The sequence below is a fragment of the Cololabis saira genome, chromosome 4, assembly GCF_033807715.1.
Source record: "Cololabis saira isolate AMF1-May2022 chromosome 4, fColSai1.1, whole genome shotgun sequence".
Taxonomy (NCBI): Eukaryota; Metazoa; Chordata; class Actinopteri; order Beloniformes; family Belonidae; genus Cololabis; species Cololabis saira.
The window spans coordinates 27,769,498-27,785,421 of record NC_084590.1 but is presented as its reverse complement, the minus strand read 5'-3'; the positions used below and the strand labels follow the sequence as shown (position 1 = coordinate 27,785,421).

The 15,924-nt window shown below is 42.1% G+C and overlaps 1 protein-coding gene across 1 annotated transcript in view; it reads right to left on the bottom strand.

Annotated features, from left to right (window-relative positions):
- Positions 1-2,628: 2,628 nt before the first annotated feature.
- mettl16 (methyltransferase 16, N6-methyladenosine) overlaps positions 2,629-15,924 on the bottom strand; it is a 30,546-nt gene continuing 17,250 nt past the window's right edge. The window contains exons 5-10 of the mRNA XM_061719306.1: positions 14,239-14,354; positions 13,857-13,999; positions 10,481-10,550; positions 8,822-8,911; positions 3,754-3,927; positions 2,629-3,434 (exon numbers count right to left, since the gene is read on the bottom strand). Coding sequence (XP_061575290.1) covers positions 2,823-3,434; positions 3,754-3,927; positions 8,822-8,911; positions 10,481-10,550; positions 13,857-13,999; positions 14,239-14,354 — 1,205 coding nt within the window. The 3' untranslated portion in view covers positions 2,629-2,822. The remainder of the gene's footprint in view (positions 3,435-3,753; positions 3,928-8,821; positions 8,912-10,480; positions 10,551-13,856; positions 14,000-14,238; positions 14,355-15,924) is intronic.

Genomic DNA, 15,924 nt, shown 5'->3' with positions numbered 1-15,924 from the left:
AATTAGTTGCCCATTTCTGAACATAAATATAAACAAATCTACCCATTCACCCAATAGTGTTATCTGCAGGCCCCTAAAAGCCGCTAAACCCCTTCCTCTTTGTACCTCGTGAGAATCGTGTTTTTATATTTGTTTTTAAACTGGTTAATGTTTGGACATTGTTTTAATTCTGAATCCATTCTGTTCAGTGAGATTAAAAGCAGCATCACCTGTCCAGTGCAAGACAAAGCAAACAGATACAAGAAATATAAATAATATAAAAAGGTTAAGGTGCATTTTTAAATAGTCAAATCAAGACGTGAGATCCTATCTACAGATAACTACACATATATACACATATTTGGGTGGAATATTGCACAGATAGGCCGGGAAAAAGTATTGCACGATAAAAACAGTTATTGCACATGAAGGCATTCACATTTTGTTCAGGGCGATTATGGCTTTAGGGAAAAAGCTGTTTTTCAGTCTGTTTGTTTTGGACCTGATGACTCTGTAGCCTTTTACTTGTATTTTCATCTTTATTTTTAATTTTATTATCTTTTTATCCTTGTATGGGTGTTTGGCTTTTGGGGTGTTTGATTTGTATATGACAGTGCTGTGTGTGTGTGAGATGGAGATGTCAATTTCCCCGAGGGAACCTCCCAAAGGGATTAATAAAGTCGTCTGAATCTGAATCTCAAATCCTGAGTGGGATGACGTGTCTGGGGCTGCGGTTGGTATGCAAAGATCTCTAGCTGGATACACAAGCAGTTTTTCTTTGCCTATAAATGTGGATAAACATCGGTGAATATGCTGAATTATTTCCTTTTACACAGATCAGCCAATATATTATAAACACCTGTTTAATATTGAAAAGGTCATCATCCTGCTCCCAATTAAAGGTTTCTTTACACTTGAGAACAGGCTGAAAAAAATCATCACTCAATGCAATTTAAAGGTCTGGACTTCTGAAGACATCTGAAGGTGTCCTGAGGTATGTTAGCAATAGATCATTTAGGAACTGTGGGTTGTGGCATAGGATCTCAGTGGATTGGGATTGCTTCCCACAGACACATCAGGGCTCATCAGACTGGTCTCTGGTCTCTGGAGACACCAAAATAACTGTTGAGGCTCCTCTGCGGACCTGCTGGAGGAGGCAGCTATGATGTTGCCATTGGTCTGCAAACGTTTTTTAAGTAGGTGGCAAGTGCCAAAATAACATTCATGTGAATGCTCGGATGCAGGTTTTTCCAGCAGAACGTTGCATTAGTACAAGATGACCAGCACTTACATAACCCATCAGGGGTTGTAATGTTACGGCCACAAACAACTGTGTTTTAGATATTCTTTACCATCGAAAAAGTTTTAATTTAATCCAGTCCAGTGTGGGTTTGCCCTGGCCCTGACCGTGTATTCAACTCATACCATCATCGCAATTTTCCCCTATGACATCACTTTCCCCAAATTGTGTATTTCAATTATTCTAAATGTCTATATATATATAGATATAAATACATAAAACTGCAGTTAGCAACCAGCTGGTGTTCATGAATGTCACTTTGTACCAATCAGCAATAAACATGAAACCAACTGTTAATACTAGTTTGAAAATGTTTGGATGAAAGAAAAACACCCAGGACTGCTACCTATCTGTATTTGTTTTTTGTTTTTTTTTCATATTAGTTTCAGTGGTCATAAAGATAATCATGAAGTTACCCTATAAGCTTCACAGCACAGATTCATATAAATAAGCACTGAGTACTAAAAAGGATCAAGCAAAAGTAACACATGTATAATAGTTACTATTACTGCAGCTTTAGTCAGACTTGAATACAAATATAAAGTGGTAAAGTAGCAGCAGGCTTACTACAATATATAACCTACTAGTAAAACATGTTCATACATATACACACACACACACACATATATATATACATATATATATATATATATATATGTGTTTGTGTTTGTGAATGAACCAATTGGTTTGCCAATTCCTGAAGGTGGTTTCCAAAAATACCTTATTTGGTTTAAATCAACCAACAGCGCAGATCAAAAAGTCCAAGACTGAAAGAGAAAATGATTTAAATGCTCTCTTATTAATATTGTCTCTCTCATTTAACTTGCTTATCATTTTCAATCCTTTTCCTTTTAAATCATTTGATCCGTTTTTAAAGCTGTTGTTCAACCTCCACCAGCTCTCATGTGACTCTCACGCACACGCACGCACGCTCGGGTGCTGGAGTCAAAGTCCGGCCACGACCTGGGAACACGCTGGAAGAGCCGGAACCGCGTTACGGCCCATGTCAGCGAGGATCGTGCGTGCACGTTCACACGGCTTTGGATGTCTGAACCCGCTTTCCTGTTATTCACTGGGCTCTGCTGAGGAAGTAAGTCAGCTGTGGAGCAGTAAAAATAACAATGCTGCATGCTCTCCAGGCAAAGGAAGCACAGCGACTCCAGGAACTTCCTTAATTACACGAGCTGGGTGTAAATTTAAAACGTATGAGCAGTTTTGAGACTGTCATTTCAAATAATAAAACAGCAATTAAATGAATTCAGTAAGATGGACCACGACAGGAAACACTTACTTGATGCCATTCAAATGTGCTCTTTTCAAAATGACTTAAGACACAAAATAAGCAGAAATGTTATAAAAATGGACATTTATTCAAAATATTTTGGTACCTTTGAGAACCATGTACTGATTTATGTGTGAAATACCTCAAAAGGTAAAAATAAAGAAATGTTGATCTAATATTAACTCCAATGGTTTAACAAAGCGTTGTAAAATACTCTAAAATTAATACTTCACATGTGAATATACCGTTTCTCTTTGAACGTTAGATATTTCCAACAGATTTCAGAAGAGAGTTCCTGAGGTACGTGCGCAGCTGGTTCAGCAGATCTTTGTTCCGACCGTCCACCCAGTGCATCTCAATCAGAACGTCGCCGTCCTCCAGCATCACATTCAACAGACACTGAAACAGGAAGTGATGCGCCTCCCCGGGGCCGTGGGGGAGTCCGGCTGCTGCTTCACCAGCGGTAGAAGGAGTTTCCTTCAGCTCTGTTTCCTGTGATGCTTGCGTGCAGCTGGAGGACTCCGTGTTCCCATCCTCACCTGTTACATCTTTTGGTTCCTCTTCTCGTCCACCTGTCGTGTTCTCCGTGTGTCCTTCACTTGGCATATCTGAAGATGTAGCTTTGCTGTCCGTGTCATCGCCCTGGTTGCTACTGTTTGTTTTGGCGACGGGCTGGTTTTGAGGAGTGCAGGGAGCAGCCGAGGTCATGCTGGTCTGAGAGTTGCCGGCAGCGAAGTGAGGCGCCCTGGGAAGCTCTCGCAACTGACGCTTCTGTTCCCGTTTCTTCTGTCGTCCGTGGATCCAGGTGTTCTCAACAGCCGTCAGGAAGAGACTCTGCTCCTGCTTGCTGCAAGGGACACGTTTGTGCAGCACCTACAGAGCAAGATACGAGACCTTCAGACTCACACTTGAGGGAGGTGACGTGGAAAACCTGGCCCAATATCTTAAACTGCTATTCAAAACATGTACAAAACAACATCACAATACTTTTGAACCTTCCAAAGTTCCAGTTTGTCTGAGTTTTGGAAAAAGGTGCTTTTTTTTTTACGTCTTCCAAGTTGCCAGTAGACATCAGTATGAAAAGCATGATCTCACATCTTAAGGACAAAGGAAAACCCATAATTCCTGACAGCGAATAGAAAAGCATCAATAAAAGGTCAGTCACTGCTAAAGTCACTGTAAAGATAGTTACCCGCAGCTCAGTGAGGGTTTTCTCCAGCAGAGCGGTGACACTGTCCACAGCGCGACCGCTGGTGCAGCCTGCAGCCGAGGCTTTGGCCTGCAGCTCCCTCAGTCCCGCCTCGGGCAGCGTGAACGACAGGGGCTTCTGCGTCCTCTCCAGTTTACGCTTCTTACTGGGAGGAGACTGGGACAAAACAGAATCCAAGAGAATTATACAACTATCTAACACTACTCTTGACAAGTTTAAATATCGTTACACGTATATCGTTACACAGAAAGTCTTGACCAGTCAGTGAAACATTTTTTATTTTTTTACCATTGGATTCATGAAAATGTTTCAAAACAGGTGTGTATTTGCTCCCCGCCACCGTTGAAGCACTTCAAGGTTCTGACGAGATATTGCTGGAGGACTTTTTTTTTTTTTTTTTTTCTTTTAAATTGACTTACTGTATGTTTAGACCCGGTCATGTTTACGATGTTTACTGTCAGGATGTTGATACCAAAGCCAATTTTGGGTCACAAAAGTATATATTCTTTCTCCATTTAAATAAGCATTGGTTATTTTCAATTTTTTTTTAAACCTGCCATAGAAAGATTTTCCGTTTCTCTGACTTTTTGACCGATCATTTCCCCAGAATGATGCAGATTCTCAGCTCAGTGAATATGTTATAGATGGAAAACTACTGAGCTATGTGTTAGTAATGGCAATAAACGGAGTCACGCAAAGCAGGAAAACAGTGTGTTGCCATGGGAACCTACATGCATCCAGTGCGTAATAAAAATAGGGAAAAAAAGTTTATACACTTGGTCCTGACTTTTTGCCACATCTGTTTTAAATATTGGAAACTTAATAGAACCGATGGACACTCAAATTGATTGGTCAATTGACATTAATGAAAAACAATATTTGTTGAATTAAAATGCCATTATAAAGTCACTGAAATGTATTTCACTTTGATTTCCACATATTCTTATTACAAGGAAGCTTTAAACCAAAATTAAATCCTGTGGTATCAAGTTTAAAACTTATAAATCTGTTGAATTAGAGATAAGACACAGCATTTTAAATTGCGTCGAGGGATGACTTTTCAGAATCTACTCAAGTATAAAGAAAGCAGAAGTCAGCTTGAAACCAGAGTGAAATGTACACAGAATTTACCATTATTATGCTTCAAAAGGGTCCTACAAAAAAAATAAATTGCCTTATTTAAAGGGTTACCTAAAACAAAGCAGGCCTGGTTAAGGTTTTTCTGGTACATCCGTGTGGTCCATACAGATGTGCCACAGTCACTGTTTTACTTTAGACCTTTGACACGAGTCTGAACGCATCACAGCTGCCAGCAGAGGGCAGTGTCTACTCAGTGAAAAAAGCCATGCCAAACCTTTCTGGTGAATTTAAAAGTCTGACAGATATTTTCTTAATATGTTTAATAAGAAAATGTATGGTTGAAATTATTCTGCCTTATCAAATTAAAGCGATGGATTACATTTGATACTCAATTCAAGCCCGGAGAAAATGATGCCACATTTAAGCAGTGGACAATAAAAGGTATTACAGCAATAGGTACAGTAATTGAAAAAAATAAGGAGTTACAGAGTTTCCAAACTTTAAAAGACAAGTTTGGACTTCAAAACAGGGATTTGTTTAGATATATACAATTCAGAGATTACTACAACAAGGAAGTGAAGATGGAGCCTTCACAGGAGATAAACTCAGTGATAAGTGTAATGCTGAGTGCATATAAACCTAACATCAAATGTACCAAAGTTATCTCCAGGTTTTATGAGAGTCTTATGGAATGCAAAGGCAACTCAACATTATATGTGAAATCAAAATGGGAAGAAGAATTGAATGTGGAAATATCATCAGAAGAATGGTATGACATGTGTATATTCCAACATACTTCCACAAGCTCACACCAATGGAGAGTGTTTAATTGGAAAAATTTAATTCGGTATTTTATAACGCCTAAGATCCAAAGTAAAAAAACATTAACATCTTATCCTTGCTGGAGGCAATGTGGTTCTTTAAATGCACATCATGCACATATTTTTTGGAATTGTGAAAAATTGAAATTTTTCTGGAATGATGTACATTCAGTTTTGACACAAGTACTTGGATATGAGATTCCATTAACATGTACTGTTTTATATTTGTGTCACATTACAACGGTAGTGCAGGCAGAGGATCACTGGTTGGTTAAGACACTCCTTACAGCTGCTAGGAAAACCATCACTAGAGCTTGGTATAAACCTGAATCGCCTACTTTTAAACAGTGGCTGGATATTATTAAAGAAATATCGACTATGGAAAGACTGACCCATATCCTGAGTTTGAGGGAAAGGCTATTTGAGAAGAGATGGCAAAAGTGGACATTTTATTTACAGAAAGCATAAGGATGCGGGCCTCTTTTTTTTTTTTCCTCTTTTCTCTTTAGTGGATAGATTATTAATGTGCTAACCCACAAGTTTATGTTTGTTTTGTCTACTTTTTATTTTTTTATTTTTGTTTGTTTGTTGCACGGTGAATATACAGATATTTTTTGTGATCTGGTAAAAATGTGCAGTTGTAAAAAAAAAACTGAAAATCTAATAAAAACAAAGTGACAAAAAAAAAAAATTAAAGCGACACCAAACTTCAGTTAACTAATAGTGAATGAACAGATATCTCAATCTGGTATTAAATGTTTACACAGTTCTATTTTTCCACATCCTGGCTGGTTCTGTCATCATGAATTGAAACACTGTTTGGTAAATGAAAAAATAAATAAATCTTTCATATTACTAAAAGCAATTCACAGATACATCAATGCACACTTCCACCCAGGACGAGTGCAACAAACATTTGTTTCCCACCACAAGAGAGCACTAACAGCGAGCGCTCCACCTGAGCCTGTAGCAAAGCAAACAGCTTCTTCTTCCTAATCCCATCATGTGTCACACTATAATGGCTGCTAATGTTTTATCCAGATGCATCCTAGTCCAAATGCTCTGCAGCAGCTTCATCAACACTGCACACACGAGTCACTGCAGTGAGAGTTTAAGTGTGGAGGCAGCAGGGGTCTACAGCGGCGGTGACGGCGCAGACAGCATGGCCGACTGACCTACAAACAGCCGAGTGGAGGAGCAGGATGTGACCTTCACTCTGCTGCACTCATCTGCAGTCTAGCTTTCTCTTAATGCAACTTTGATAAGACGCAGGACTTTTACCATTGTCTGTCAATTAACATACTTTACTGATCTTCCACTTTGCTTTTCAGATCAAATTCAATAAATGAACTCCAAGTTAAAACTTTCACCTGAGTCTAAATATGATTTTTTAGTCAAAGTACTGGACCTTGTTTATGCCCATCTAAAGAAGATTGACACGTAATGAATGGGTTGAGAACGGACGCCGTCTTGTTGGTCTGCTCGTTGTGTTGTTTAATTTTCTTATTGTTTCCTCCAGATATCTCCCCACTTCCCTCTACCCTCACTAAGCCCTGTAGCTCACTGCACAAGGAAAGAAAATCAATAAAATCCATCAAGCTGAACCTGTATCGTGGTTCCTTAACACAAATTCTTCCTCTAAAATAAAGCTATACAAAACACACACGCAGCCTTCAGCACAAAGGACAAAGCCCACGTGTGCACTTTTACATACACACCCCCTCCACTGAATCCCATCCTCTTCTGACTCTGCTGCAGCCCTCCCACTCTATTATTAATCCCACTTACCCACTTTCACCTCAGTGCATGCTCTCACTCACACGAACTGTGCATTTTTACACTAAAAACCTGACCTGATTTTGAAAACTCGACAATGTGAGAAGTCCAACAAGAGCCCATCTGGCCACATATAATATTCAATCATCCAGATCTCCAGAGTCCACGTACACTCTCTACGAGACACAAAACGCTCCCAATTTCACCTCCAGCAGCACATTGTAAATCATAATCTGATCAGCCCTCTCCTCCCAACCCCCATTTCCTTTTTGTTAACTCCCAAACCTCTGCATGGACGCTGGACCTTCCTGATCCCTCGTTCTGCTGGAGGTCTTTATGAGCAACAGTGAGCTGCGAAAAAGCCCGTCAGCCTTTTCTGTCTGCATTTTCTTTTTCCCCACCATCTGCCTGTGGTGTGTGTGTGTGTGTGTGTGTGTGTGTGTGTGTGTGTGTGTGTGTGTGTGTGTGTGTGCATCCACCTCTTTTGTCTGCAATCAGTTTGCTTCTTTGCACAGATGTGGTGCTGCTTCAGCTTGCAGCACTGAAGTGCATCAAACTACTGTTATTTACACATTTGAAGTAAATGATATATTTGAATCTACTTAAAAAGAAAAAAAGAAACTTTACCCTGAGTTAAGAGCAATAGCTGCATGCCTGTCACATATGGTTTTATCTATATGTCACATTAATGAGCACGCCAGTGACCACATAGACATGCGAGCAGCTACAATTAGGTAGTGGTCTGCAAAAAGAATCATACATGTGTGACGTTAACTTATACACACACACAAAATGAAACGCACGTGCTGCAGGGGTTGTGCCCGTTAATGATGGCAAGCAGCTCCTGAGTGTGAAAGACGTCTGAGTGAACATGGAGAAGGAGCAGCGGAAATAAGAGAGTGATGGGGAATGTAGGCCAATCATTCTGCTCAGCTGATTCTCCTGAAAAGACCAAAACAGAGAAGACTCCAGCAAAAGTGATCATCTCTTCTACTTGAGCCTACTGGTCTGATCAATCTTAGAGCAGTGCACTACATTTTCCTTTATTGTCCTCTCGCTCTGTAACACTGATTTCTATTTATTTTTTCTTTGTCTTAAACTCTCACCCTGTCCAGACAAGTCAGCAGCACGGTGCATGAGCACACTCCTGCCCTGGCAACTGTTGCCTGGCTACAACATGCTGGAAATCCTATCAACATCTCCCCTGAGGAAGGAGGAGTGGATGCAGAGGTTATGTTACAAAGGGAAGAGTATGTGGTTTTAAATACAAATAAAGACTACAAAAGTGGATTGTTTTTTTTTGTTTGTTTGTTTTTGGTTATCAAGTTTTATCCACACAAGGTGACCTGAACAACACAGCTGCAGAAACTTACCGGAACGGTCACGTCGTCATAGAAACTCCAGGCCAGCGCCCAGCGCATGGTCCGTCCCTGGCAGAACTCCGTGTGCGTCACTTTCGGTACCTGAAGGAAAATGAAGACAGTCAGCCGTGACCAACACACAAACAGCAAAGATTATAATTGAATCTGCATTGCTCAAGTACCGAAGCTGTTGGTGTGTGGATTAAAAACACCCTCAGAGCCACCTCTGCCTGTTTTTGAAGATGTAACCGGTTCATGGTCTGATTTACATAATGGGACTCAGAAAGGTCTGTGAAGCTCTAAGTTAATGTCAAAATGTTTGTCTGACCCACGAGAAAAACCCGCTGCTTGAGCAGGCTGAGCACATCATGTTCGATGCAGATTTGGACCTCGCTATAAGAAGTGTAAGGGAATGGTTAACATCTACAAAGAAGACGTTTACAACATCATGCTGAGATAAGATAAGACTATTGATCCCTCAGTGGGGAAGATTGTGTACCAGAAGCAGAACCAGAAATCTTATACACATGGTACAATGTTTCTCAACAACATCACGTAGGGACAAGAAACTTTGTACATCATTGTGAAGCAACTTTCAAGCAAATCCGTTACATGTTGCACAACAGAAACACACATTAGGGATTTTTTCTCTAGTCTGGGGCAAAAAATACAGCAAAAAGAACCAGTTAATATCTCTTATTTTTCTTTTTATGTTTTAAATTGATGGAAAAGTCTAAAATGTATTGGTGTACTACTTGTGGCTGTTTTTTGCAGGAGAACAACATTATCTGCACAGTTATATATAATTAAAATATATATTCATTGAAGCGACTGCAACACAGTCATATGAAGAACACGGCTGCACATCCAGCTCAAACACTGCAACCCAGTTTTCTCATTTTCACTTACTGAGTGTGCATGATCTAAACACATGGAAATTCATCCATGAACAAAAATAACTCGCCTTTCTGTTGGTTGAAAATCTCATTTAGAAAAAGGTTATGGGTCAAACAGCTCTCATTCTCAACCATGCTTTTATTTGTTGCATTTGCTAAATTAGAAAACACAAAGAAAACGAAGGACACGCTGCGGTGAACACCAACCGATGGCTGATAAAAGCATTAGCATTTTAACTACAGCAAGTTTCTTTTTACACACTTTTAAATGAGGCATCAGTCTCCTTCCTGGATGTTGGCCAAAGCCGCACTCACTTTGATGAGCGATGGCAGCCTGAAACCCCAGGAGGGGGTTGGAGGTGGTGGCAGGTGCAGACTCGGGCCGAGGTCTCTCCATTTTGGTTCTGAACATGTGAGGACGGAGACCGGCACAGAACCTCAGGGCCACAGCAGTCCCGAGTCATGCGCTGGGCTATTAGTTAGGCTAATGACGCTAATACACTTTAGCTGCAGAGCGCCATGTGACGCAGTCATGCGCAGATAACAGAAACGGTTTCACTTATGGCTTGTTTTTTTACACTGCTTTACGGCATATTAGAAGAGGCTGATCTGTTGTTCTTCCCATCATCGGTGCAAAAAGGAAAGGAATGTTCCAAAGATTGTTTTAAGGAGACGTTATCAGCGTCCCCCCGTGCTGCATATGCTCCTACTTGAACAACAGAAACAGAGGCTCTGATTGTGTTAGTCTTTGGTCTGGGTCTCGGTGGATACTCACCCCTTGCTTCCTCAGCTCCTCTTTCAAAGGTGCCAGGCTGCATTTCTTCCCCAACATGCAACTGTACCACCTGCAGAAAGAAGAATTCACATCACCGAGGTGTGTGTGTGTGTGTGTGTGTTGCCTGTGACCCAGACCTGAACCACAAAGCAGAGATCAAACCGCCAGAGGTGGGCTTCAGGGAGCACAACAAAGAAAAAAACTAAAAAAAACAAGAGATCCAGGAAAACAACTGAGTGAGAACGGCCCTGCAGCGCAGGAAAAGCTGTTTTGAAGTCGTCCCCTGGTAGAGGCCTGATCAATAATCTCTGCTGTGCAATAAAGACATGAAGTTGACCTTGATCAATGAGCTGTACAGCCCAGCTGTGTCATATGGAGAAAAGATGAACATATTTGGGAGTGGCAGCTTGTAAAGGATTGCCGGTTAAAGTGTGTCCTCCAGGCTGGAGAGGGGAGGAGCCGGTAAATGTATCACTCAACAGAAGTCTATCACCATCTGTGTGACTTTCTCTGTTATTCTACAAAATAGCTCTTATAAACAGATAACTTATGAGTCCTGGGTATCTCTGGGAAACAAAGCTTAAGAAATACACTCAGTGGCAAGAAAAAGGAAAAGAGAAAAGTATGTGAACCCCTGTTTTCCTGCATTTATTTGCCCTAAAATGTGATTTAATCTTCATTTAGTTCACAATGTGTCTTAAAAGATCTCCTTTTTGCTTCACAACAGCAGAAGGTTCTTATTATTAATCAGGTTACCTCTAAGCCGCAGGTCCAAACTAATCTTATTAATTCCAGGTGTGCAATATACTGACTCCTATTAACTTTTATTCATGCAGTTACACCATCGCTCACTTTTCCACCAGCTGTGAAAGTTTAATGGATGTATCCAAATAATGATATGAAAAATTATGTTCTGCGTTGTCAACAGAAGCTAATTGTGTTTGTCTGTTGTTGCAACTTAGATGAAGCATTTCACGGTAAATTAATCCAGTAAACCAGTTTATTCCAAGGTGTTCACACACTTCCGACTGAATAATGCAGAAATTGGCATTTCCTTTTTATTCAGCACAATGACCAGTTTTTGGAAAAAATGTGCATAAAACAAGGTGAGATGTCCTTTCCTGACAAAAAAAAGGCTTTATCTTCCACGATATTCAAAGAAAATCTTTTAACTTTTCAGAATAACCAAAGCATAGATGACATCAGCTCAAATATTCACAGATGTTCACCAGCTTTCATCACGGTGGGGAGGAGACGAGGAACACCCAAAAGAGACTCTCCCACCCTCCACCAGCAGCTCATAGAGAAAAGGGATACGAGAGCAGCTGCATTCAGTCTTCCCCTCTTCACACTCCAGAAACACGGGGACATGATTGCGATCTTAACTCCAAAGATGGTAATTTTCATATCAATAGTTTGGTGAATTAGAGGCATTTCCTCAATTGTAACTACAGTTTTGAGCATCCAGCTGAACGGCACACTCTGTCTGACAGTAATTACCCCTTGGTGGAAAGAGAGATGGTGGGGTGTCTCACTGGAACAACTGCAAAGGCTGGCACTGTTTCCATGGACACCTGGCAGCTCTGGCGTCCCAGCGTGCGTTTGGGAGCGACAGCCAGCTCCGGTTGGTTTGACCGGAGTGTCGAACCTGCTAAATAAGTCTGGGCTCTGAGCGGATGTCTCTCCTCACTACACAAGTACAACAAAGAGCTACATGAGAGCAGGCAGGTGTTAACGTCAGCCCCTCTCAGGACGCCTGTCACACACACACACACACACACACACACACACACACACACACACACACACACACACACACACACACACACACACACACACACACACACACACACACACACACACACACACACACACACACACACACAGTGAAGCAGAGCAGGTGTGGCATGTCTAATTAGTTTTAATAGTTCCTCTCTACCGGGGTGTCACTTGGCTGCCCTGGTGACAGCCCCGGTAGCGGGGGAGGGTAAAGTGACGGCCGCTGGGGGGACCCCCACCCTCCACCCCAACACAGCTGTTCCCTGTGGGCTCCCGGATGCAGCACTAAGGTGTGTGTGTGTGTGTGTGTGTGTGTGTGTGTGTGTGTGTGTGTGTGTGTGTCCCCAAATCATGACAACAACTGTTGGTAACAGCTCCATCAATGTGCAGCAATCCATGTGGCCATTTCAGCTACTGATCTCTCCCCTTCAACGATGCAGATACCAGCCATTTGGACCTCTCCTCAACCACCAAACCTGCAGCACACCTGCATATCCATCTGCTGCTTCAACTGTGCAGTCCCAGAGCATGTACCTGGTTGTGAAGCTTATGGCCCTTTTGCACTAGTCCCGCTTCACCTCGGTTCTACCCGCCACGGCCCCGTTTTGCGCTTTTGTACTAGGGGCTGAGACGGGTAGAGCAGCTCCAAGCCGATACTTTTTCTGTAACCATTCTGGCGAGGTTCTAACCGGGCTGAGCCGGGACTATTTCCGACGTCACCACCCTCCACGCCACCGATTGGTCGGGGGGCGGGGCCATCAAACGTTTGAATCAGGAAGCGGGAGTCAGCGCGAGGCGACTCGCGGCGATTTTATTATACAGCACAAACGTCTGTTTGGTGATCCAACTCTGAGGTGCAGATGTTCATAAACCTGGTGGCTGAGGAGAGAATTAAAAAAGGGATGTAGACGGGCTGTTTTACTCTCAGCCGCTCGCGGCTCCAGCTGATTTCTCATCTGCGCCGACACAAACAAAGGTGTTCTGCAATCGTGTACGTCACAGCAGCTTCACCCCAACCCGCCCACTTCTCACCTGGCTGTGGAAAAACAAACGAGGACAAGGACGGGTGGAGCCGCGACGAGCCGAGGCGGGACTAGTGCAAAAGCGCCATTAGATGTAGTTTTAAAGGGGACCTATTATGAAAAACACGTTTTCTCTTGCTTTAACATATATAAAGTGGTCTCCCCTCAGCCTGCCAACTCAGAGAAGGAGGAAAGAAACCAAATTCTGCAGTGTCTGTACAGCCGCCCGGATGATCCATCCAGTGTGATGTGGATCTACGAGCCAATAAGATTCTGCGTGAAACCACGCCCACAGCTAACTCAGCCGGCCGGAGTTTCTGCCATTTTTTCGTAGCGGTGTATCGCGTCATTCAGGCAGCCAATCAGCACAGAGCCTCATTATCATAGCCTCCCCGCCCACTCAGAATCCCTCATAGAGAATGAGGTTAGAGACTGGGAAGATAAAGACATGGCTAAGAAGCTGAATTTCTCATTTATTTAGCAAAAACAATCAAAAGCTTGTTTTTAAGACATTCAAGGCCTGTTTAAAATAGGTATTAGACGCCATAATAGGTCCCCTTTAAGTGTTTCCTCACCTAAGACGTTTCTTGAGCTGCAGGCTGTCGTGGATGATCCGTTTGACAAACTCTAGCTCCCCGCCCTCCGCCATGATCTCCGTGACCCCACCCGTGTTCACTGAACTGGGAGGAGGTCGCCGTGCATTCCTGGAGTTCACCCCCTGGAGAGTGCAACAAGACAGACGGATAGCGGGAGGAAATCCTATTAGAGGCCTTTTACGTAAACAGTGCTGGAGTCAGTAAACAAGTAATGCTATTACTTTCGAGGTTTTATTAGCAGCTTTATTGCCAACATACACTGAAGGTCAGGCAGCGATTTAATAATCTAAAAGCTGCTGCTTTTGAACTGAAAGAATCAGACAAATAAAAAGCTAAAGTGTGGACAACAGAATTATTTTACCTTTGCTTCCAGCTGGTTTGCAAAAAAAGGAGGGTTGCACATGCAGAAGTCGTACACTATTTCTGTCTCTTCTTTCAAGGCGTCCATTAGTAAAGTCTTCTGAGGGACTTTCACAACTGAGGGGGGAAAAACATACTGAGATGAGGAAAGAATTTATACACTCACAATGACTCTGCAACACATAAATTTAGAGAAAATTCATAACCTGACGCTCCACAAATGGGGCTTCCAGGTCTTAGCGTAGTCATTTTTACACATAAAGATCAGATTGTCATGAACTTATAAGGTCTTGGCATTGTCTGCAGTTGCTGTTCACATATGGAGTTCACAGCGGGAGATGCATTCTCATGACATGATGTAAATATGAACTATCGGAGCGGGTCCCCTCTGCCATGTATCACCCCTCGAAAAACACATGAAATAAGTTCCACCTGGTACAAAAGGCCCCAGTCTGCAGCCCAGGAGGGCAACAGCTGTGAGAAGCAGCTTCTGAGAGTCTGTCATCTCCCGATTAGGCAGCTGTTACCCATGCTACCCTCATTGTTGTGCTACCCACAACAATGAGGAAAGGAGATTTAAGTCCTGCAACTACCAGGGACTAAGGGGTTGTGCGACAGAGAAACTGTATGATGCTGAGGTTGTTTCAGAAAACAACAAAAGGTGCATACACTTTTTTACAGATGCATGACAATTGAAAATGAAAGCCTTTCTCCAGTTCATAGTAGGTCCAAGCTCTGCAGGTTCCTCTTCCTCCTCTGTTACAGGTTATCCAGGAAAACCATAGTTGGAAACTTAAAGGCAGGGTAAGCGATTTCTGGATGATTGCAAGACTGTTTGTATTAGCAGAAAACATCAACAAATTACAGAGAGCTAGCTCATCCCCCGCCCTCCAATGCTTTCCGAGAAATCCCGCTCTATCATGAGCACAAACCGTCCTTATTGCTATGTTTGTTATGGTCTGTCGCCGATTATTTTCAGTTTATGGGGCCATGGCTGTGAACGAAGAGCTTATTTTTTCCTGCTATCTTACAGTGCACTCATGAGATCAGCAGCTAGCGGATGGTGAAAACATTTTCACTTAATGTGACAAAAAAGTGCGCTGAGTCATTTTTCTATAAAATACAGTGAGATGTGTTGTCAATATTCAAAAATGAAAATGGAGGAACTTTTTAAAGCTAATCAAATCCAAATGTCCTCCTGTAAAGGGGTGAACTGTAGGTTCACAGTAGTCGCGTTTCCATTACACTTTTGCGCAAAAGAAAATCCAATATCTGAGTTTGTCATCAAGGTCGCGCTACAGGGGGCCGGTGTTTCTACTGAATGCTGTTTTCCGAATAAGCGTAATTCTCGTAACTTTCTATAACTCACTAGACTCCTCTTCAAAAACATCTTTAGTCTTTGTCAAATTATTGCAATTGCCGCTACCGCTGTTGAGAAAATAGCAGGATGATGAAGGCAGCGGATGATCTTTGAAGTGATTCTTCGGAGGCAAAGTGCTCATGTAATGCATAATGATTAAGTAGTGTCATAGCACAACTATATCCAAAAACAGCTGGAAACTAGATTTTGATTACTTTATATCACAGGTGTGAAACTGAATCCCAGAAGGGCCGGTGTCCTGCATGTTTTAGATGTTTCACTGCTTTAACGGATTCTAATTAATCATCGTCACCAGCTTGTCATTCA